Source organism: Pleurodeles waltl, chromosome 5, assembly GCF_031143425.1.
Source record: "Pleurodeles waltl isolate 20211129_DDA chromosome 5, aPleWal1.hap1.20221129, whole genome shotgun sequence".
NCBI lineage: Eukaryota > Metazoa > Chordata > Amphibia > Caudata > Salamandridae > Pleurodeles > Pleurodeles waltl.
In genome coordinates this window covers 625,755,432-625,781,077 of record NC_090444.1, presented here as the reverse complement: position 1 = coordinate 625,781,077, position 25,646 = coordinate 625,755,432, and the positions used below count along the sequence as shown (strand labels likewise).

The following is a 25,646-nucleotide window of genomic DNA, read 5'->3' as shown; positions in this document are numbered from 1 at the left end:
CTAAAGCCGGCCTTGGTGACTAGTGTGCCCTGGAGCCCACAGAGGCAACACTGAAGAGATGGGGAATGTTTAAGCAAGGGGATAAACTCAGTTAATTGTAATATATACCCAACATAGCCAGGTGATCATGCAGTTTTAAAAATTAACGTTTTTTCCGTCGAGATAAAACCTTTTGATTCCTTAGCTCATTGATTTGCCAAGGTTGTGAAGTGTGCACAAAGTCTCATGTAACATTTTAGAATTTACAAGGTCCCATACGATTAAAAACTGCTCCAACAGCTATGCCAATTCATAAGTGAGTCCTGGCATGGGTTAATCATATAAGGATAGGGTATTAACCAACTTATCCACATTAAATTATAACTGTGACAAACTATGTTAAAAATAGTTTGCCATTCAATCATGATTATGTAGTAGCAAATGCTTTCAAAATAAAGTATTCGCAGGCCAGATAAGTGTAAACGCCTTACCTTACATTCATAGAGCTATCTATATTTTCCTTTTCTCGGCTTCCTGAACATAAAACAAAAAAACACATTAATGGCAAACTACATTGATAAATCTACCTTGTGCATACTATATGCCAGCTCCTTCCTTAATTCGCCTAGACATTAAATATTATCTTAGTTGAGTGCTATTAATAACATAAGCACTTCTCTAACGTATTCATATATTCCATAATCGGTAATAATATTTATACAAAAATAATTTCCCTACTATATTAACAAATTCAATTAATGTCACCACAAAAAAATATCAATTCATATAATTCTAACCTATGTATGAATGATAAACTTATCTTTTATTCATGATGTCATTCATAATATCACTCTAACATCCAAAATGCGCACACCACAGTTTCTGATATATCTATTGATGGTATTAACATATGTTAGAATACATGTGTGAGCTAACATTAGATAAGCTCAGCAGCTTTGCCTATCCTTCAGTTTCAGGGCCTACTACCTAAGACCAAATAAACTTTTGGGGGGAATAGGCCAGCTGCCTACCTGAGCCTCAGGCCTCCACTCCCTTGCGTCAGGTGTGGGGAGAAGCGAGAACAACCCTGAGAGCAACGCCGACTGAGCTCAGATCAGACCTGCCTTCACCCCAGTAGGTTAGAGGCACTATTCTCCTCTTTCGCAATGGAGTACCAAGAAGGCTTTCTCACTGTGAACACTCCCTCACGAATGTGATTAACACTGTGGCCTTTAATTGGTACAATGAGAAAGCCCTGCAGCAGAAATGGTCAGTGTGCTCTGCATGCCCACCCACTGTCAAGAGAGGCTATCCACCACCAGTCTCCATTAACCCGTTGGATCGCCCAGGAAATAGAGCGTGACCCCCATGGGCAATGCTTTCCTGTAGCATGATTGTTGAGGAAGTGCAGCAGCAGCTTGTCCTGGGCATCATTGTACTCTGGAAAGAATAATGGTTAGCTACATTTATGACACTTGAAACTATTGGAGCGTAGGTTTACCGCTGTCTCCCTGCAGATTCTGCTACATTGTGTGTGCTAATCTGGTTGTTTTGAAGTCAGTATCAAGTGCTTGTATTCAAAGACCAAACAAGACTCCCAACACAACGCTTTCCAATCTTTTTAGAACCACAGCCCAATTACATGGGGCAGGGGCATCTGTTTAACCCTCTGCACCAAGGACGTAACAGTTACGTCCTTGGCTGAGGCGCCAAGGACTTAACCGTATGTCCTGGGACCGGCTCATGAGGGGGAGCACTAGCGCTCCCCCCCCCCATGAGCCTCGCCTCAGCGCCCCCACTGCAGGGATGGAAGGGGAATCGCTTCCACTTCCACCCGGGGCGTCTGATGACATCAGTGCGCGATCGCACGCTGACCTCATCAGAGGCCTGCCCGATCGGAGGAGAAATGCTCTTGCATTTCTCCTCTGATCACTGGAGGGGCAGAGAAAGGCATGAAAGGAGAGGAAAGGCCTTTCCTTTCATGTCTCAGCATTTCTGCTGCCCGATCGCAATGTGATTGAACAGCAGAAATGCCCACTAGACACCATCATTTTGTAATTGACATGAGGGGAGCTGCCCCTTGGGCAAGGGACGCTCCCCAGTTCGCCAAATTATTTTTAGGCCATTTCTGCCTCCCCTGGGGACAGATCGGCCTAATATAATTAGGCCGATCTGCCCCCGGGGAGGGGCAGAATCCCCCTAGACACCAAGGATAATTCTTTTTTTTATATGTGGAGAGCGACCCCTTAGGCAAAGGTCGCTCCTGGGGGGTGGGGGGGGGGGGGCTTTTAGGCCATTTCTGCCCCTCTTGGGGGCAGATCAGCCTATTTTGTTTGGCAGAAACCACTGGACATCAGGGATTTTTTTTTTTTTTGTGTCAATTTCACGCAAGGGGAGCGACCCCTTAGGCAAGGGTCGTTCCCCTGGGAGGGCAAATTTATTTTAGGCCATTTCTGCCTATTTTTATTAGGCCAATGGGCAGAAACCACAAGGCACCAGGGATTTTTTTTGCGCCAATTTCACGCAAGGGGAGTGACCCCTTAGGCAAGGGTCATTCCGGGGGGGGGGGGGGGGGGGGGGGTTATCTTAGGCCATTTCTGGTCCCCTTGGGGGTGTAGATCGGCCTATTTCTATTAGACTGATCTACCCTCTGGAGGGGGGGCAGAAACCACTTAGGCACCAGGGATTGGTGTGTGTGTTTTGTTTGGGGGGGCAGCCCCTTGGCCAAGGGTCGCTACCCATGGGGGAACATTACTGTTGGCCATATCTGCCCCCCTGGGGGGCAGATCGGCCTATTTTCGGAAAGCCCATCTGCCCCCAAGGGGGGCAGAAAGCCCACCATAGACCAGGGAAGATTTTTTGTTTTTAAAATAAGAGGGTGGGGGTATGGCCATACCCCCACCCAAATAAATGGTACCAAAGTTGTTCTGCCCAGTAGTGGGCAGAGGGGACAATTACCCCGATACACACCCCGGGGGGACAGAAAGTCTACTAGATGCCAGGGAATAAAATAAAAAATAAAAAAAAAAAAAAAATAGTGGGGTGGTGGCTACCAACCAGTATGGGCCTGGTTATGCCCCCACCCCAACTGCAGTGGGTAACAGTCTTTCAGTTCTCCCCAGGCACACAAAAACATCTTATCCCATGGCAACCAAGAGGACATTTGAATATTTTGGGGTTTGGTTTTACATTTGGGACATGGGAGCTTGGCTAACTCTCAAAATCGTCCCACTTGGAATGGTGAGGGCTGTACTTTTTTGGACTTTGGGATCATGCCATGTAGAAAAATCCACAAGACCGAGACATCTGAAAATGAAACATCTGGGTGATTCCAAGGTGGTGTGCTTCACATGCACCCAACACCATTTTCTTACCCACAATGCCCTGCAAACTTCCAAATTTGCTGGAAATCACACATTTTTGTGATGGAACCTTCTGGAATTTGCAGGAATCCACATAATTCCTACCACCCAGCATACCGATAAAAATTCTGCAGCACTTGTCAGCCTAAAACCGTTTTGCTTTTTTTTTTTTCCCAAACTGCCCTTTTGGACCCTATTTGGTTCCCCCTCAATTTCAACATGTTTTTGGCTCTTCCCTGTCACAGGCACATGGCCCACCTTCACAAGCGAGATATCATTTTTACCGGGAGACCGAGGGTATAGTTGGGTTGTAGGAAATTTGTCCCGGTGCAGTGATCTCACAGAGAAATGTGGGAAAAATGTGATTTTTTTAAAGCTAAGTTTGAGGTTTGCTGAGGATTCTGGGTAAGAAAACATTGGGGGATCACCGCAAGTCACACCTCCCTGGACTCCCTCGGGTGTCTAGTTTTCAGAAATGTCTGGGTTTGGTAGGTTTCCCTAGATGACTGCTGAGCCCAGGACCAAAAACGCTGGTGCCCCCGCAAAAACAGGTATTTTTGTATTTAATAATTTTGATGTGTCCAGATAGTGTTGTGGGGACCTTTTCTTTCACAGGCACTAGGCCTACCCACACAAGTGAGGTACCATTGTTATCAGAAGACTTGGGGGAACGCTGGGTGGAAGAAAATTTGTGGCTCCTCTAGGTGTCTAGTTTTCAAAATTGCTCAGTTTTGTTTTCTTTGGGAAAATGTGATGTATCCATGTTGTGTTTTGGGGCATTTCCTGCTGCGGGCGCTAGGCCTACCCACATAAGTGAGGTACCATTTTTATCGGGAGACTTGGGGGAACACAGAATAGCAAAACAAGTGTTATTGCCCCTTGTCTTTCTCTACATTGTTTCCTTCCGAATGTAAGACAGCGTGTAAAAAAAAAAAAACTTCTATTTGAGAAATGCCCTGTAATTCACATGCTAGTATGGGCACCCCGGAATTCAGAGATGTACAAATAACCACTGCTTCTCAACACCTTATCTTGTGCCTATTTTGGAAATACAAAGGTTTTCTTGCTATCTATCTTTCACTCTTTATATTTCAGCAAATGAATTGCTGTATACCCGGTATAGAATGAAATCCCATTGCAAGGTGCAGCTCATTTATTGGCTCTGGGTACATAGGGTTCTTGAATGACCTACAAGCCCTATATATCCTCACAACCAGAGGAGTATAGCAGACGTAACGATATATTGCTTTCAAAAATCTGACATTGCAGGAAAAAGTTAGAGAGTAAACTGTGGAGAAAACTGGCTGTTTTTTTTACCTCAATTTCAACATTGTTTTATTTCAGCTGTTATTTTCTGTAGAAAACCTTTGTGGGATCTACACAAGCTACCCCTTGCTGAATTCAGAATTTTGTCTACTTTTCAGAAATGGTTAGCTTTCTGGGATCCAGCATTGGTTACACACCCATTTCTGTCACTAACTGGAAGGAAGCTGAAAGCACAAAAAAATAGTAAAAATGTTGTATGTCCCAGTAAAATGCCAAAATTGTATTGAAAAATTGGGTTGTCTGTTTCAAGTATGCCTGTTCCTGAAAGCTGGGAAGATGGTGATTTTAGCACTGCAAACCTTTTGGTGATGCCTTTTTCAGGGGAAATACCACAAGCCGTCTTCTGCAGCCTCTTTTCCCATTTCTTTAAAAAAAAATATTAATAATAATTTAGCTGTATTTTGGCTAATTTCTTAGTCTCATTCAGGGGAACCCACAGTCTTGGTACCCCAAGAATCCCTAGGATGTTGGAAAAACAATGACGCAAATTTGGCGTGGGTAGCTTATGTGGACAAAAAGTTATGAGGGCCTAAGCGTGAACCACCCTAAACAGCTGAAAAAAGGCTTGGCACCGGAGGGGGGCAAGGCCTGGAAGCGAAAGGGTTAATTTATTAGTTGACATGTTCTATAAATGCAGTAAATTACGAAAATAACACACACTTTACAGTTTTCTGCATTCCCCTCTATCCACAATTGTTTGTAAATGTCACAACCTTGACAACGCCCTTCGATATGTCTTTTTTGGACTGTGGCCAAGATATTCATCTGCCTCTAAATGCGGCAGATGGTCAACTGCACTGGATCTGGATTTCTGCATCACTAAGTAAAAGTGTCTTACTTTGTTTTGATCCAATTAAAAACTTTGTTTCCATCATGCTTCAGAATTACAAAAAATGTGCTTCATTTTTGCTTTCTTAAATGCGGATGTATACTGAAATGTGCGTACAGTTAGTTTACAGGCATTTAAATGTTATGGCCTTTCCAATGACACCCTACAGCCTTTCCTTTCACTTTCAGCACCTCAGCAAGATTGTCACATAGTTCACTTTAAAAACATGTCTCGCTTTACAGGTAGAAAAAAAAAATTTAACACAAATCCCATGTTAACACAACCCACTGCCAGGAAGTGAAACTCCGCTGATTTCTCTCCCTTGTGTGCCACCGAGGCACCCTGTTGACTGTTCAATGACATTACTCCATTTTCCCATGGCCCTTGGACACTGGACCTGTGCTACCTTCAGATGTGCCATCTACTCTGATGATTACAACTACCATGACCCCACTCATCACATGTGTCACTATATGCACCATAGATTGTTTGTTCACATATCCCCTGTGTGCCCAATAAACACTATTGATCACAGCAACTGCAAATGTGTATTTATTTGAACATGTACAACTGTTTTGTCAGTAAATTGTGATGTGGATATGCCCTCCTAAACCAACAGGCAGTGTAATGGACAGCATAAGGAGGCATCTTCTGCAGGAGACATCAGTACAACAGATATGTCCCACGGCAGATGTGTGGAAGTCACTAGTCCAGGCACACACTACAGTGAATTCACTCATCCAACCTGCAAAAGAGACCATGACACAGAGTTACATCAGGATAGAAGGCATGGTGCCACACAAAGCACATATGCAGTACACAGTTGCCCAGCCCAGTGTAGATTGCCACCGAAGCAGGGCAAAACAGATTACATTTCTGCATCCCCGGTCACAGGAAATACATGACAATACACTGTAACTGCCACCTGTCATGTGAAAAACTCTATTCTGTATACAGTTACTAATGGCTAATGAACATAAATGCCTCAAGCCATAGGTAGCAGAGGCATTGATTTACTGAACACAGTCAGTGGGTGGAATAACATGAAGACCGGAGAATGCAGGACACATAGCTCAACAAAGGTCTGTCCATTGGAGATGTGAATCTGGCAACCTGCAGTGAGTACACGTTAGATAAGATGCATGTAAACTCTGCATCTAACATTGAAGCCAAGCACTCATCTCCCCCAACACACACACAGGGAAAGGAACACATTACAACACCACTGATGAAACTAATCAGGAAGACCATTGTCAGCAATCAATGTGGATACACATCACTTGCAAATATAGTCAGCATGCCTGTATGTCACTGGAAGTACTGATTGATGAGTTCAGTCCTAGAGTCAGCTGCACCATCCTCATCTGCCTCCTCATCATAATTTTCCATGTCTGCATCACCAGCCACTGGTCCAGCTACCTTCTCATCATTAGTTAGCAATGGTATCTGACGTCTCAGAGCAAGATTGTGGAGCTTGCAGCAGGCAACTATGATCTGACACAACTTTTGGGAGGTGTAGAGGAGGGCTCCTCCAGAGACGTCCAGGCATCTGAACCTAGCTTTCAGAAGGCCAAATGTCCTTTCAATTAGATACTTCGTCCTGCTGTGGGCCTCATTGAAACAGAGTTTCCCTTCTGTGGCAGGGTACCTCTTTAGTGTCAACGCCAGGGAAGGTTAGGATAGCCAGATTTACCTGTGTGCATAAAGGTAGGACCGGTTACAATGCAGGTACAGTCACAGGGAAGATTGTGATGACAGGTGTCATAACAGACACACATCCAAATGCATACATACCAATGAGCCAAGCCCTCTCTCTGTGTAGCTGTGCCATCATGTGTGGGACATTGTTGTTCCTTGGAATGTAGGAGTCATTCACAGATCCTGGGAACTTGGCTGTCACCTGTGCGATGTACTGGTCTGCCAGACACACCACCTGGACATTGATCGAGTGGTAGTTCTCCATGTTCCTGTACACCTGTTAATTGGCACTGGGAGGGACCAAGGCTATATGGGTGCCATCTATTGCCCCTCTCACACGGGGGATGTGTCCTACATCATAGAAGTCTGCCTTCACATGGGCCAAATCTCCATGTTGGGGGAACCTGATGTAGCTGTCCAAGTGTTTCAATAAAACACATAGTACATCCTTCAACACAAGACTGAACATGGGCTGTGACATTCCTGCTGTCAACCCACTGTTTTCTGAAAGGACCCAGTGGCAAGAAAGTGTAGCACTGACAGGACTTGTATTATGGGAGGGATGGCATAGGGATTCCATATGGCAGGTAAGAGAGCAGACTCCAACTGACCACATAGATCCACAATGGTCTGACGATTCAGACGATAGTTCTGGATGAATATGCCTCTCCTCCATGTTAACAAGGTCAACTAGTAGTCAGTACACTGGTGCATGTCTCAATCTCCTCATGGCAGGGTATCTAGGATAGACAGTGGATAATGTACTGAAAGATGAGTACTTTACACATGTAAGCAGTACATGTCATCATTGCACACACTGAACACAGTAGACATGCGTCACACTGCTGACATACCATTATGGGCAAAGTATGTCACATGTATTGGCTAAACTATGATGGCACAACAGGCCTACTCCACACACAACTGTGTACGACACACTTATTTAGGGAGCGCAAGGCACGATATGTGCACAAAATGGCATCTGCCTGGCCTGTTGCACAGGACAATTGGAAGTGACACAAGTCCGCCTCATATGTCGTCATGGTGGTAGGTGGTCCCAGTTACCGTGCAACTTCCCATTGGAAGACATTGCTGCCCATGGGGGAGATTGGGGCCAATGGCGATCACTGCCAGCGGCGACAGTCCTGTATGCGGCAGCCGTGACTGCCATTTTCTGCCGCCTTGCTCACTTGATTCCTGACACTCTTGCAAGCAAGACCTCCACGGGCTGAGCTGCTTTGTCCTGTCTCTGGGAGCCATAATACCACATTCTGCAGGTGATAGGGCCACAGCCTTCACCCCAGAAGAGCTGGTGAAGCTTGTGAACTGGGTCCTAACGCTGTATGGACAGCTGTATGGGTCACCTGAGGAACACATGAGCCCAATGCCACAGTCATGTGTGATAGGGGTGTGTGTGATGGTGTAAGGGGTAAATTTACTGGGGAGGGAGTACATGCATGCAGGGGGCATGAAGTAGAGGCGTATGAGACAAGAGGAAGGGTATGTGTGGACACTTGGTGAGTCAGATGAGTACTGTCCACTGCTGTTGGTATAAGGCATGTGTACCTGACTTTTTCCTTCTGTCTGTCATCCATGCAGGTGAATGCCCATCAGAAGGAAGGGATCTGTCATGCCAATGCCAAACAAGTGCAGACCCTGGTGGTCCACAGCCGGCGGAGCACCCACTGCAGAAAGCGGTGGGAGGACCGGAGACACTGGGCCCAGAAGACTGGAGGCCCAGCTAGGGATGTCCTCCCAACGAGGGAGCAGACCCTGCCCCCCCCATGCCTGCATTTTGGAATTGGCCTACCCTGAGGTGGATGGGCATTTGAGGGCAGCACAGTAGCCACAAGGGGGTGAGTACAGACTGGATCCTAGCACTTGGCTCGGCTCAATAGGAATATTATGCCTCAATGCAGGCAAAGTGACATTGTTATGACATCCTGTGTATCATCTATTGGGAATGGGTATTATGCACCCTGGCTGAGTATAGATAGATGTGTTGGCATACTTTACTGTAAGTGGATGTACATCTCCCATTAAAATACCTCTCCATGTTTGAAATGTGGAGATGCTCATATGACATTACCACATGTGTGAGACCATCCTGCCTATGCAAAGGAGGTCTGTATTAGTATCGCCCTAAGCAGTGAGTATGGCTAGCTCCATCCATCTGCATTCGTGGCTCTGAGGTATCAGTCCACTCCCAGCTGTGTAGCATACCTGTATATTCTACTGTGTGACTCCAGCTTTATCATAGGGACTGAATACATTATGTACTGGTAATGTTTTTAACTGAATGTGGGGCTCCCATCAAAGTTACACTACAGATAAGGCCTTCATGAGACTGGATCATTGATTTGATAGCTGTATTGTCATATACAGGTGACCTGCTGACTGTAGGGTATGTGAAGTTAGACGAACTGGGAAACTGATGCATGTACAATTGATGAGGTCTGGTTGCAGGCATTATGCATTCCTAGGTGCAATACTTATGGGGATGTCACCGTTAAACCAATGGAATGGTACTAGAGGTGGTAGGTGCCTTGACAGGTCTTGTATATGTCAGCATGGTATGTATATAGGATGGATGACCATGGCCTAGCAATTAATGTGCTACACTGCAGTTACTGCCTACATCATGTAGTAATGGTAAGTTGGGGGCACATCTGATGGGCTGAGACTTTTCTGCTTGCCTTGACACAGCTGAAGTGGCAGAATAGGAGATGCTGGCCTATTGCATGTCACATGGCATGTAGATGTGATTCTAATATTGCATTTAGGCTCCCCTGGTGAGCTCATTTAGTAGTGGGATGTGTAAATGGTGTACAGGCAGTGGTGTTGGTCCATTTGTGCCTAATGCATCCTGACATTTACCGTCTGAGATGCGGGTTGTCGGACATCTGTGACAGGTATTGTGAATTCTGGAATGGTGTTTGAGGTTGGAGTTGTCATGTTGCACTGTTTGACAGGTGTGACTGCATGTGTGGTTGTATTGTAAGTGGCCCATGGTGTAATATGTGAGTTCCTGAAGTACATCTGCTGTGACACTGCACTCAGTGATTGAGTATGGATGTGTCATATGTGCTATATGGGACTTTTTAGATGCACTTAACAGTATTATCTGTTTTGATATATGTGTTTGGTGTCTGCTAATCTGGCTCTATGATTAGGTCGGACTATTCTAACGGCTATCCTACAAACTCAGATGTCAACAGTTTGAGAGTCTGACTTGTAATAGCCAAATCAGTGTTGATTTCCATATTGGCATCACTGTACAGTGTGTTTGGTCTGGCATGTAATGTGACAGGCAGGTGCAGTGTGGACTGTGAGTGGAGTTGTCTTCAGTGTTATGGATATGTTAGAGGGCATGGTCTGATCCGGTGTTACAGTAGTGTTTTGTTCAGTCAGCTGGACATCCAATGGCTGACAGGGGCATGGAGTGGTATGATGTGTATTCAGGCATACAACTTATACCTCATCCAGGGAATGCTGTGCCAGCAGATATGGCTTTGGTAGTCATCATGTGGATGACTCCTGTTGTGCTGTCCTACTTGGGTGTTGATGTAGGAGTGAGGGTTGCAATACAGGTGTGGTTAGTAGGGACATGTGACATGATGCAGGTAATGTATAATGGCACCTGCGATGACCTAGCCAGCGCAAGTATTGTCACAGATATGCTTGTTAACCAGTGTGTATGAGAGCTATGGGTTAACCCATTTTGGCCTCTCTCTCCCTGTCTCTCTCTCCCTGTCTCTCTCTCCCTGTCTCTCCCTCCCTCACTCTCTATTTGTGTGCATCCAAATTATCAGGCAAAGGATAAGGGGCACAGGCAAGTGGGGAAGCAGCAGCCCAAGGGACCTAGGAAGCTGGAACCAGCAAAGCTGAGGGATCCAGTGGAATGGAGGGCGAGGGAAGTGCCATGGGGGAGACCAGATCTACCAACTCTTCTTCGGAATCCTTCTCAGGGGGACACTCCCTGGTGGGCCCATCTGGGACCACCCCAGCACCATCATTGTTCCCCCCCCCACCTTACTAGCACCGCCATCCCTGTAGCTCCCCACCTAGTTGCCCATGCCCACTCACCCAGGAGGGTGGGCATCTCCTTCGCCACAGGCACCTCTGCCCCGGTCAGCCCTGCTGCCCTCAGTGAGGAGGCTATTGACCTCATGAGGCCCGTCTCTGTGGGTCAGTCCACCATTGTGAATGCCATCCAGGGACTGGCAGCTCAAGTCCAACAGAGCAATGCGTTCCTGGAAGGCATTCACAGTGCCCTGGCTGGCCTCCGGAGATCCTTTCAGGCTCTGGCCTCCTCACTGACGACAGCCAGTGTCCCTTTGTCTACCGTCCCCTCTCCACCTACCTCTTTCCAATCCCAAACCACTCCCCCCAAACCCATCCAAAGCACACACACAGGCATGCATCCACCTCAACAGACAAGGTTAGCACTGACAAGCACCGGAAGACCCACCACCAGCATGCACACAAACAACTCCCTCCTGCAGACACAACATCCACTACCTACACTGAATTACCCCACACCCCTTCCCTTACAGACACTACACCTGACACACCTGCAGCCACCACACCATCATTTGCAGATCCAGCCACAACACCCGTCTTACTCATAGTCACCACAATATCAGACCCGCAGACATACACCCTAGTCATCACATCCGCACCCACCACAACCACCGACACCACCACATGCAGCACATGTAAGATACCTACAGACACCACCCCAACAGACAGTCACCCATCCAGCATGGCATCTCCCTGCAACTCCTCCTCCTCCCCCAAAACACCTAAACGCCTGCACTCACCCAGACAGCCAGCACCCACAAGCATTCCACTCACACATTTGCACCCAAGACATCCAAACTGACATCTTACTACTACTCCCTCTCCCTCACTCCCAAACTCTTTTGCCATGACAGCCCCCATGTGTCAAAAAACATTTCCTCTGAGTTTTCCTCCCTACTCCTCTCCCACCCAGTGATACCCCAAAGCGTTCTTTCTCCCTCCCTAAGTCTGGCCCTTCCACCTCCAAGTCCTCCCCTGCCTCCCTGCTGTTGCCCATGCCCCTCCACCTGCCAAGAAGTCTACCCCTTCCAAGCACAGGCCCAAGGACCAACTCCCCCTCCCAAACCCAAGCCCAAACCCCTGCTCAGCCCCCACCCCACAAATCCCTGAAGTGCCTGCCTGCCCCCATGATGCCCCTACAATGTGGAGGACATTTTGCAGTCAGGAGTCAAGTTGGAGCTGTACAAGGTGCTATTTGTGCCTTTGGCACTTCAGACTGGCCATTGGTCTATTATTTGTATATGGTTTGCCTTACTATTTTCTTATTTATTAATACATCTGGACCAACATGTTGATGGATTCGATGTTTACATACTTGTCCTGTGTAGGAAAGTACCATCTTGCCTGGCATGTTACCTCCATTTTTACTTGTGTGTATATTTGTTTTTCCCTGTGTCACTGGGATCCTGCTAGCCAGGACCCCAGTGCTCATAAGTTGTGCCCTGTATGTGTTCCCTGTGTGGTGCCCAACTGTATCACTGAGACTCTGCTAACCAGAATCTCAGTGTTTATGCTCTCTCTGCTTTTTAAGTTGTCACTGCAGGCTAGTGAACATTTACACCAATTCTGATTGGCACACTGGAACACCCTTATAATTCCCTAGTATATGGTACCTAGGTACCCAGGGTATTAGGGTTCCAGGAGATCCCTATGGGCTGCAGCATTTCTTTTGCCACCCATAGGGAGCTCAGACAATTCTTACACAGGACTGCCACTGCAGTCTGAGTGAAATAACGTCCACGTTATTTCACAGCCATTTTACACTGCACTTAAGTAACTTATAAGTCACCTATATGTCTAACCCTCACTTAGTGAAGGTTAGGTGCAAAGTTACTAAGTGTGAGGGCACCCTGGCACTAGCCAAGGTGCCCCCACATTGTTCGGACTTTGTGAGTGCGGAGACACCATTACACGCGTGAACTACATATAGGTCAATACCTATGTGTGTCTTCACAATGGTAACTCCGAACATGGCCATGTAACATGTCTAAGATCATGAAATTGTCCCCCCCAAGACAAATCTGGTATTGGGGTGCCACTCCCATGCATCCCGGGGCTCCAGAATGGACCCCGGGTACTGCCCAACTGACTCTGGGGTTTTCTCTGCAGCTCCTGCCAACCCTAAGACAGGTTTCTGCCCCACCTGGGGCCAGGGCAGCCCAGGCCCAGGAAGGCAAAACAAAGGATTTCCTCTGAGACAGGGTGTTACAACCTCTCCCTTTGGAAATAGGTGTTAAGGGTCTGAGAGGAGTAGCCTCTCCTGGCCTCTGGGAATGCTTTCAAGGGCACAGATGGTGCCCTTCTTGCATAAACCAGTCTACACCGGTTCATGGAGCCCCCAACCCCTGCTCTGCGGTGAAACTGGACAAAGGAAAGGGGAGTGACCACTCCCCTGTCCATCACCACCCCAGGGGTGGTGCCCAGAGCTCCTTCAGTGTGTCCCGGACCTCTGCCATCTTGAATGCAGAGGTGTGAAGGCACAGTGGAGACCTTTGAGTGGCCAGTGCAAGCAGGTGACGTCAGAGACCCCACCTGAGAGGCTCTTACCTGGTTCGGTAGCCAATCCTCCTCTGAGGGCTATTTAGGGTCTCTCCTGTGGGTTCCTCTTCAGATAATGAATGCAAGAGCTCACCAGAGTTCCTCTGCACTTCTCTCTTCGACTTCTGCCAAGGATCAACCACTGACTGCTCCAGGACGCCTGCAAAACCACAACAAAGTAGCAAGACGACTACCAGCAACATTGTAGTGCCTAATCCTGCAGGCTTTCTCAACTGTTTCCTGGTGGTGCATGCTCTGAGGGCTGTCTGCCTTCACCCTGCACTGGAAGCCAAGAAGAAATCTCCAGTGGGTCGACGGAATCTTCCCCCTGCCAACACAGGCACCAAACGTCTGCATCACCAGTCCTCTGGGTCCCCTCTCATCTTGACGAGCATGGTCCCTGGAACACAGGAACTGGATCCAAGTGACCCAGACAGTCCAGTGGTCCTTCTGTCCAAATTTGGTGGAGGTAAGTCCTTGCCTCCCCACGCCAGACAGTAATCCTGTGTACTGCGTGAACTGCAGCTGCTAGGGCTCCTGTGCACTTTTGCAAGGAATCCTTCGTGCACAGCATAGCCCACATCCCCAACACTCCGTCCTGCATTGCCCAACTCGCTGAGTTGACCTCCGACTTCGTGGGACCCTCTTTTGTTGTGCTGAGATGACTGCCGTGCCCAAATTTCTTGAATGCCTGTTCAGGTACTTCTGCGGGTGCTGCCTGCTTCTGCATGGGTTCTCTGTTGCTGAGCCCCCCCCCCCTCTGTCTCCTCCTCCAAGGGGCAACCTCCTCGTCCTTCCTGGGCCCTCGCAGCACCCAAAATCTTCAACCGCGACTCTTGCAGCTAGCAAGGCTTGTTTGTGGTCTTTCTGCGTGGAAACAACTCTGCATCCTCCAGCACGCCGTGGGACATCTTTTGTCCAAAGGAGAAGTTCCTGGAACCTTCCGTTGTTACAGAATATTCAGCTTATTCCACCCTGAGGCAGCCCTTTTGCACCTTCATCTGGGGTTTAGTGGGCTCCTGCCCCCCCGGACACTTGCGTGCCTCTTGGACTTGGTTCCCTTCCTTTGCAGGTCATCAGGTCCAGGAATCCGTCTTCAGTGCTTTGCAGTCAGTTATTGTCTTTGCAGAATCCCCTCTCGACTTTGCTGTCTTTCTGGTGTAGTAGGGTGACATTACTCCTACTTTTCAGGGTCTTGGGTGGGGTATCTTGGACACCCTTAGTGTTTTTTTACACTCACAGTGACCCTCTACACACTACACTAGGCCTGGGGTCCATTCGTGGTTACGCATTCCACTTTTGGAGCATATGGTTTGTGCTGCCCCTAGGTCTATTTTATCCTATTGCATTCTATTGTGTTCTACAGTGTTTGCACTACTTTTCTAAGTGTTTTACTTACCTAATTTTGGTCTCTGTGTATATTTTTGTGTATTTTACTTACCTCCTAAGGGAGTATATCCTCGGAGATACTGTCGCGTGGGCTCTCATTATTCTAAATGAGACTACTGGATTTCTAGGTAGCAGGATCTATAACGGTGTGGGGGACTGAGTCTGACCCACGTGTAAAGAACTCTGTCACCCTAAATCCGGTTTTTGCTCCGGCTAACTAGCAGTGCCTCATTTCTCCCATGTGGAAGGAATGATTTGGCAGCCGAGCGCATGACATCTTTGGAACTTCTCAGGGAAGTCGTGGTTACTCAGATCCAAACCAACTCTCTTATTTCCAATATGATCTCATATACAAATGACAAACACAGTATAAGTTTTATATAATGTTTTTAATAAAACAACTGTATTTTAGATATTAAGGCGTGAGCCGCAATAACCAGAACGATACAACACAGTAGGATTGAAATAGTCACCAGGAGAGTAAAACATAAGAACAAAGCTATCATATTGTCTAACAGTTTCTACTCTCCCTCTGCTTGTTCTATTTAGAGCACAGCATGTTAAGCTTCTAGCTTGCCTATTAGAATCACTGTGGAGACATCAGCCCTCATACCTGAGCAAAGACCTGTGATCTTGGTTCAGCATCTGCAACGAGGCAGTCAGCGTCTAGTTGTGGTTCCCTGGTCGGAATCTCCCTCTTGCGTGTATTGGGACAAGGAAGTGATTTTATAACTAACATGTCATCGTGATCACAAAATGTCCCTACGCAGGAATGCCAAGTCTAAACTCCTACCACGTCTATCGGCAATGTACCAGACTGTATCCTTGACTGAAGCACAGAGTAAATATGTTATGGAGAACTCCAGTGCTGAAGTAGGCAAAACAGTGTGATATGAATAAAAAACAACACCGTAGAACTGGCTATTTGAAAAATAACAGTACGAAGCCTAATAAAAAGCACGTAGAGCAAAGTGCACAGAGGCTCTAAGCTGTCAGCAAATGAATAAAATATATTCAGGGCAAAGTGCACAAAGGCCTAAAGCCTGAAGCTAAAGCGCAATGAATACGTAAAACTATTCGTGGTTACGCATTCCACTTTTTGAGCATATGGTTTGTGCTGCCCCTAGGTCTATTTTATCCTATTGCATTCTATTGTGTTCTACAGTGTTTGCACTACTTTTCTCAGTGTTTTACTTACCTAATTTTGGTCTCTGTGTATATTTTTGTGTATTTTACTTACCTCCTAAGGGAGTATATCCTCGGAGATACTTTTGGCATATTAACACTAAAATAAAGTACCTTTATTTTTAGTAACTCTGAGTATTGTGTTTCTTATGATATAGTGCTATATGATATAAGTGGCATAGTAGGAGCTTTGCATGTCTCCTAGTTCAGCCTAAGCTGCTCTGCTATAGCTACCTCTATCAGCCTAAACTGCTAGAACACTACTAATCTAGGATAACTGGACCTGGCACAAGGTGTAAGTACCATCAGGTACCCACTATAAGCCAGGCCAGCCTCCTACATCCTGCCTTTCTTTCTACATGGCAGTTTGGTGTTTGTGCATTTGTGACGTGTGTGCGCATTGGTTTTTCCAGCTGTTGTGCCTGGGCTGCATGTGTGGGTGTGGCCCTGCCATTTGTCCTGCTGTCATTGCTGTGTAATGTGTGTAAGATATGATTGTGTTGTTACATGCATCTATGCAGCAAAATTGTGTAGTGTTTGTGTGGAGATGTGTAATGGTGGTGTTGTGTGCCCTTATGTGGTTGTTGCATGTGCCTCTGTGTGTCTGGTGATGGCTATTTCTTATGCATTGCGTCGGTGTTAGCGTGTTGTGACATCGGCTTCATTGTATGGCAGTGTGAATGTGTTTGTTGGTTGTCTGGTGTTACGTGTTGTGAGTATGTGTTGTCATGTGGAGGTGTGCAATGACATTGCTTGGCATAGCGTCTGTAGTTGTGGTTGTGTGCATCGGTGCTGTTGGGGATGGTTGTGTGAGACAGTGGCGGTGCTGTGTCTGCGGGTTGGTGTGTGTATGTCATGTGTGTGTTGGCCATGGTGTGTATAGCATGGGTGTGCGTTTGTATAGCATGGGTGTGCATGTGTGTATGTATGTCGGTGTGTGTATGTATGTATGTGCGTATGGGTGTGTGGTTACGTGCGTTTGTCACTGTCCGTCCCGGATGTGTATATTGTGTGTGCATGTGAAGTTTGGGTTTTCCCTCCAGTGTGTGGTAGGTGTGTGTAATCACAGTTGTGGTCTTTGTTTCAGACACTGGTTCCAGAGTCGTCGTGTGAGCAGGAGCAGTGGGAGGACTTCCAGTTCAGGTTCCATGACCGCTCCAGTCAGGTATTTGTTCCTGAAGGTGAGCGTCTCTTTTTATGGAGTTGGTTTGCGCCAAGGTTTTCGTGGTGTGCGACCGCAGCGGAAACCTTGGTGGTGTGCAGCCACGTAATATGTGCAGTGGAAACATAGTCCCCGCTGGCCTGAAGGTGCGTACTGCCGTCCATGGCAGCATGTCTGCACTGGCAGTTGTTTGGCTGTGTTCTGTTGGGAAGACCGCCATGGTCAATTTGGCGGTCTTCATCGCCGGGCCGTTGGCGGCACGACCGCCGCCAAAATGGCGGTCCTGAGACCGCCAAAGTCGTAATGAGGTCCTTTGTGTCTAAGACTTGGCATGATCTGCCTCAAATACAAGACTACATGTTAAACCTGGCATCTTTAGGGTGGTCTTACCCCAGACATTTTGCCTTTTTCCCCCTATTATTCTGACCATCTTTTTGTTGGCCTTAGGACTCTGAGCACTTTACCACTGCTAACCAGTGCTAAAGGGCCTGTGCTTCATGTTAACATTGGTATATTTATATTTGGCATATTTAATTTACATGTAAGTTCATTGTAAAGTGGTATACCATATACCCAGGGCCTGCGAATTAAATGTTACTAGTAAGCCTGCAGCACAGATTGTCCCACCCACTTAAGTAGCCCTGTAAACATGTCTCAGTCCTGCCACTGCAGAGCCTGTGTGTGCAGACTCACTGCCACCCTGGCTTAGCATTTAAAACCAATTGCCAAGACAAACTCTCTTTTTCTTACTTATAAGCCAGCCCTAATTAGCCCATAGAGCAGGATGTCATGTAAGTAAAAGGCAGTACATATGTTTAAGTTTTCACATCCTGGTAATGAAAAACTGCCATAGTCATTTTTCACTACTGTGAGCCCTGCCTCTCTCATAGGGCAACATTGGTAATTCCTTATATTACTTTTAAGCTGTAATTCCTGATCTGAAAGGTGTAGCTGCCTCATGTTTAGTACCATTGGAATGGTAATAATAAACCCTCTTAACTGGTAAAGTCAGACTTATTATTACTATTTTAGATACCACTTTTAAAAAGTGGGCATTTATCTGCGCTCACTGCCCTGTGTACCTAAAGCCTACCTCCAATACACTTCTCGCTTGGGCTAGGTGACCACCACCCTTGTATATTCCATTCAGACACCCACAACACAGGATACGCAGCAGCATGCATCTGCATACTAATGGGTCTTCCTGGAAAGGAGGTTGGAAAGGGCTTACACATAAACCTCAAAGGGCTGTGACCAGAGTCTACACAAAGGGGCTGATTACCTCCCAATGATAGTCTGGAACTGAGGATGCCACGAAAAGGGGACCTGTGCACTTCAAAAGAACTCTTTGTAGTCACCCCCCATCAAAGGCACTTTCTAGTTTAACTACTGGACGTCCCTGACCCACTAAAATCAGTACACATCTGGACTTAAAAAACACTGCTGGAGTAAAGACTGCTGTGCACCAGGATTGCCACACTGCCTGGATTGACTGCTCTCAGGAACTGCTTCCCTGATTTGCTGTGCTGCCCTCCTGCCTGCCGATCTCTGCCCGGTAGACCAATACTAGTTCCCCAAACCCAGAGTGACTTCGAACAGCTTCTGCTTTCCTTTGCTGTTCGCTACTTTCCCTGGACCCAAGTGGCTTTGCTAACTTTGCCACCAGCATCTGAACTGCCCATAGCAGCCCTGCTTTCCTTTGCCACTTGCTACTTTCAAATCAACCTGAGCAGCTTTGCCAAATTTTGTTGCATACCCATGTGAACTGTCCAGAGCAGACTTACTTTTATTTTGCTGCTTCCAGTCAACCTCAGCGGCTTTTCAAACCTGTCCTGCTCACTGCTCTCAGTTACCCCTCACAGCCTTGGCCAGCTGAGCCGTGCACCCCTACCCAAGAGGAGTGCAAGCAGAACACCGGGGCCTATTAAAACATCACATACCCATGCTGAGAAGTCCCCGGCACCAACCCTTTGATCTCTGCATTTGCTTATCAACCTTGCATTATTTTTGAGTCTGCAACAACAGTGTGGAGTCTATTTTTGTGGTGTCCTGCCTGAGGTTATGGTGTGTGTTTTGCACAAGTATTTTACACATTGCCTTCTAAGTTAGGCCTGCCTGCTCTGCGGCAAGCTACCAGATGGTGAGCACAGGTTAATCTATGTTGGGTCATTGACTTCCTCCGACTAGGATTTTGGTCCCTACTTGGACAGGGTGCACACCTCTGCCAACTAGAGACCACATTTCTACCACATTAATTGAATTTATGGGATATGCCTTTGGGCATCTATCCTAATGTGAGCACAGTTACACTTGGCTCACAATCCAACTGCCACTCACAATATGATGGTTATAAATCCCCTGCCAGGTACATACAAGATGGATTATAACCAGTCGAGGCTCGCAGGGGTTATAAGGGTTGGAGTGGTACACCGGGGGATGGGTGTTGAACTATTAATACTATATAAATATATATATTTTTAAAAGCATTAGGATTGGCTGGGAGCGCCCAGCCAGGACACTCCTAGGCAGACTGGGAGCCTGTGCCTACTCTCTCCAGCCCCAGCAAACCAGTGCTGGGCTGGAGAGAGCACAGTGTGCATGTGTGTTTGGCCAGCCCGAGACAGCCGGCCAAACACACATGCGCACTGAGGGGACTGCACAGTGCACTCCCCTCGTCCCAGTCATCCCCAATACCCGCTGCTTTTACAACAAAAGGATAATAAACTTAGGGCCTGATTACAACTTTGGAGGACGGTGTTAATCCATCCCAAATGTGACGGATATCCTGCCCACCGTATTACGAGTTCCATAGGATATAATGGACTCGTAATACGGTAGGTGGTATATCCGTCACATTTGGGACGGATTAACATCGTCCTCCAAAGTTGTAATCAGGCCCTTAGTTTGTTAAAGGATTTGCCTCAGCTGCTGCTGGCGGGTGGGGTGATGCTCATCCACCATAGCGGAGGAGACACTGCTGATTATAACACAATGTAAGAACTAGAAGTAGCACGTAGGTGAAATGGCGTATTTAGGGGGAAACCTTGTACTTGGAACAACTATGGACCACAGAGTGTTCTGCAGCTAGTCCACATCAAAGACTATCTTTAGAGCTACATCTCTGCCAGCGGACATGACATCTTATCACAGACCACATGTCCTTGCTGGGAGATGTAGCATTGGGCTGACTTTTCAACTGCCTGGAAGATCATGTTCTTGTGACAAAAATTATGATGACCCTTCTTGTTAACGATTACGTGTAATACTTAAGAGTCTGTTTTCCTCCTTTTGCTCGCACGTGACATGACTTCACCCAGGTACCTAGACCACACAGTTACATCCCTAAATATTCAGTAGTCCTCTCAGAAATTCATAATATATAGTCAGGTTTTCCTTACATATATAGGCATTATTTTATGCCTATAAATGGATTTGAATTTACATCCCTAAATATTTAGTAGCCCTCTCAGAAATTCATAATATATAGTCCGGTATATATACATATATAGACATTCTTTTTATGCCTATAAATGGATTTGAATCTATTGATCTAAAAACAGGAAAACATAAAATTAATTTTCTGATTTCTGCAACATCCCTCATGCTGCTGAAACCATTTTACATATGTGCTACTTTTATAATATTTTCTAGGACACCTTGTTCGTATTAACTTGCAGAAGCAATTGCCCTAATCAACGTATATAAGAAGTTGCAGAGAAAACGTTAAGTTAAAACGTTTGCTTGTCAGTAATATTACATGCACCTTTCCGTGGCACAGTAAGAGTTTTAAATACGCACACAATTCTCTTGTACCATAGGATCCAACATCTGCCATTGAGAGTTATACGAGATGGGGACAAATATCTTCTCACTCTGTGACAGTAGCCAATGTGAACAGGATACACTCTGCTGCAATTAGCGGATTGGTTGATTCTTATGTTTATAGGTGGAATGAGTGAATGAGTGAATGAGAGTCTGCTGTCCCTTTTTGGATACACGTTGGGCCAATCCTCTTTAGGTTGGAATACCCTGGTGTCGACCTTTGTGAGTGCCCTGTTGCTTATGCGTATTGTGGTGGCTTAGTCAGATGACTGAGGTCCTGATGCGACTCAACAACTTTATCTGGATAAAAAAAAAACGATCCTCCCTCCTGGGATATGTCATGATGGGTTTCTAGAGGAGCTATCGAAGACACACTGATGCCATTTCCCCCCCGCCCCAGTACATTTGATCTAAACTTTTCACCAACCTTGGGGTTTGTACACGGTCTTTCTATGAACGTTCACTGTTTAACCAAAGAGCTGGCTGCCTATTTTTACACTATATATATTGCACTGTGTCCTTGAAAAGCAAATTAAGGATTTTTAGAAACAAAGAGAAAAGTGTCCTGAATTTATTCATGCGTAATCCTATCAGATATGAATGGGATGCTGGTATACTACATGCAAAAAGAACAGTTGATGGACGGAATCTAGAACAAATCAAACATTCACCCCCCAGTCACAGATCTGGGCTGGGCTGGACTTTTCCTATGAGGAACAGGGTCAAGACTGATTTGCAAATGACTGGGTCTAAACTGGGGTGGCGTGGTGAGCAAAAGAAAATGGTGGATTAAATCCAGATCTTTGTGACTGTGGGTGAATGTCTGCATTTTTCAGCATTCAGTCAATCATCTGATCTTTTTGCATTTGTCACCCCAAATGGGAACGGTATGCCCAGACATGGGTCCCATGCTCACTACGCCACTGGATTCAAGCTAGCCTAGCTGATAAAGGGTGATACCCTGAAACCTGTCCTAGGATGCTTGTTTACGGTCCAGGGAGGACCTGGCTTGGCAGTTCAGGCTGGACTGTTCCCATGAGGAACAGGGTCAAGACTGATTTGCATATGGATGGGTCTAAACTGGGCAGCATGGTGAGCAAAAATAAATGGATTAAACTCATCTTTGTGAATGGAGGTAAATGTCTGCATTGTTCAGCACTCCATCTATCATCTATTCTTTTTATACTACATAAAAGCATAATGGAGTCACATAACTGGGATTAACTTTTAGAAGGGAGTCCCACGGGGCAATTGCTGCAATGAAGTAGGGACAAATGCAGTTAGGCAGCTATTCACCAGCTCTCTGCTTTAAATTTCAGTGTAGCACACCAAAACAACCCAAAACAATCCCTAGCCCTTATATATTTTTGTGCTTCTGGATTCTTTCCATGACCAGTCTAGCACATTGGGAGCTTGATTGCTTACCAACAGTGCACGTCCACCATGTAGAGGTGTTTTTAAATTATTATAAATTATTGCTCAATTGAGATATGTTTGTTAGCATAACTAGGGCTCAGTCAAAAACAAGGTCTCAGGCAGCTTACATGGACACCAATTCAGAAAAAAATTGCACTTTTATTCTATAATGAATGAGTCTTTCTTTTTACCTGCACGTTGCTGTGTGCTTTACCATTTTAGAAAAATAAGCAACAGATACTCAGTTCAGGTGTCTGATGACAAAATTCAGATGTATTAATGCGCCTCTGTAAATTTCAAGGTTTTTTGCTCGAGGCTCTTTTAATTAGCCATTCATTAGTTTAAACGGGTTGTTGTGTTTGTGTTATGAAATGCACAGCCCTCTCCTCTTGTTTATTGATATTATGTTTATTAATGTCCAGCAAGGTATGTGTTGGTAAAATGTTTACTTCATGTATATTGTGTATTCGATAGTTATTGGTTTTACATGTTTATCTTTGTTAATCCAGCCCTATTATATCATTACACACCATAGTGAGTGTATGGCTTTTCTGCCCTAAAATCTATAAAACAGGCTGTATTTTGACAATCTGGCAGATTTCTGTGACCTTTTTAGGGAGCAGACTTTATGCACTTTATGGTTAGATCCTGCCTTTTAAATGAACAGACTATGGCAGTCTGTCTATTATCTTTAACTTTGGTTCTGGGTGTTGGCTTGTTTCAAAACTGATCTTAGGTTGGTCCTTTGAAAGAGTGACCGACTAGTTTAATTTTAGCCAATTCATGATTTGACTACATCATTTTGCCTTCTGTAATGATCCTAATTTTATATAAACCTTTATGGCTTGGACTTTGAATTCTTGTCTTGTAAAGGTTTTATTATTTGTCCTAGGGCTAGTCTTACCAAAGCTTTCAAGATCTTACAAAGACTCATGCAGATCTGATCCTATAGATCAACCCTTGTTTTTCTCAATTAGAGCGTCTTGGCTGCCCTCCTAGTCGTATGCAGGTATTTGTGGGAGGGTCAAGACATCTGCCACGCTATTTCTGGTCAAGAATGTCACTGAGAGGGGACATACCAGGAAGAGATGTGTTAATGGGAGGGAGAGCATGTCTAGTCTCTGGCAAACGTTCAGGAATTATGTGGAGTTTCCTGATTTTCAACTACACATGCATTTTGGACACTCCAATGCTATTTATGATAAACACAAATATCCAAATAGGATGTCCCCCACCATACAAAGCACATATAGAATCAACACCTCTTTTACTACTCACATGCAACTCCATTAAGTCATTCTTTAGCTACAATCACATTTACAAAAAAAAAATACACATGAATATCACATTGCATGAAAATATTGACTAAAGCGTTCGTACCTTTAGGTGCAAAAGTATGCTTACCTGTGGAACGTCACTAAAGACGTTCAATATTATTTGACTATCCAGATGAAAGCAAAGCCTTGCTCACAGAGCAAAAAAAAAAACTAACACTGCACTGCACCTTGGTTCTAAATGAGAAAAACAATGCTTTCCAACAGTACAGTTACCATCCCAAAACAGTTCAACACCTGCTACATTATGGAGAAAACAGATTTGCTCCATGCTATGAAACATGGAGATAGCATCAACTAAAATGTACATAACATATGTAATGCAAAATTAATGGAGGAGCTACCTATCGCAAATGCCGCTTTTGAAAACATCCAGAATTATCAAACACTAGGGTTTCACCCACTGGCAGAGGTGCAACCCATGGACGTGCAGATTAGGCTCAGTTAATAGACCTTTAGTTTTCTTTTATCTGTTGAAGGAGGCGTTTTACTGGTTGTCTCCCCATTATATAAAAAATGAAATTAAGAAGAATACATTTTTTAAACAAGTATATTTAAAGTATTTTCTTAAATATTTTTTTCACTAGTCCAGGGGCCAGGTTTTGCGGCCAACCCTATGATGCGCAATGTCCAGTGCATTGTGCAGCAGGGGTTGGGCACAGGGCCTGGCTGTAGGCACTGAAGCAAACCTCACACTGCCAAAGGCAAGGACTGGCAGTAGGTGGCATAGTTATATTGTAATAAAATATTACTTTACATTTAAAAAAAACAGAAATTCACAAACGAAAACAGAGGTTAAGGTGATGTTTAGGTGACCATGCCAATTTAAATGTAACATTTTATACCAAAAAATGAAATGAATCAATGATAGGTCAAATAACAATAACTCGAGCCTTCACCATGCACTGTTTATGACCCTAAATGTTACATTACTTTTGACATTCTTTCACATTATTGATCATGAATATGAAATCTGAAATGAGATAATTAGTGGCAACACTGTGCAAGGTGGGGGCATGAGTTATAGTTACTAGAAAAAACACACACACACAAAAAAAAAACAGGAATGTTCTTGTTAGGTTCAGATTTTACACATACAAAACCGTAGAAATTCAGCTGTTATATTTACCTGAGCTAACTATAATTTACGCCCCCTGCAATGCACTACTTATGGACTCTCATATTACATCACTGATGGGTATTTCGTGAAAGTTTGACACTGAAAAATATATACTGAGCTACTGCATACGTTAAATTACTATTCTATTTAATTAGTGTTAGCATTTCTTACATATATCATCTGAACTATAATCCCATTTTAAAAGCGGGTGTACTATGTATGAGTGAACTAGCTTCTACATGGACATTTCCCTGCTGAAGTATATGTATGGTAGTGCTTTGCGACAGTCGAAGCTGAGACCTCATTCCACAGTGATGGGTGAGTATTGTGTTTCACAACATATTGACCACTATGCTTAGACCTCTCTCCTCTGTGATGAAGGAGTGTAGTAGTAGTTTCCAAC

The 25,646-nt window shown here is 45.3% G+C and overlaps 1 protein-coding gene across 3 annotated transcripts in view; it reads right to left on the bottom strand.

Moving 5' to 3' along the window:
• LOC138297291 (centromere protein H-like) overlaps nt 1-25,646 on the bottom strand; it is a 162,747-nt gene that overhangs the window by 91,847 nt on the left and 45,254 nt on the right. For all 3 annotated transcript variants that reach the window (XM_069236729.1, XM_069236730.1, XM_069236731.1), the window contains exon 4: nt 471-513. In XM_069236729.1, coding sequence (XP_069092830.1) covers nt 471-513 — 43 coding nt within the window. The remainder of the gene's footprint in view (nt 1-470; nt 514-25,646) is intronic.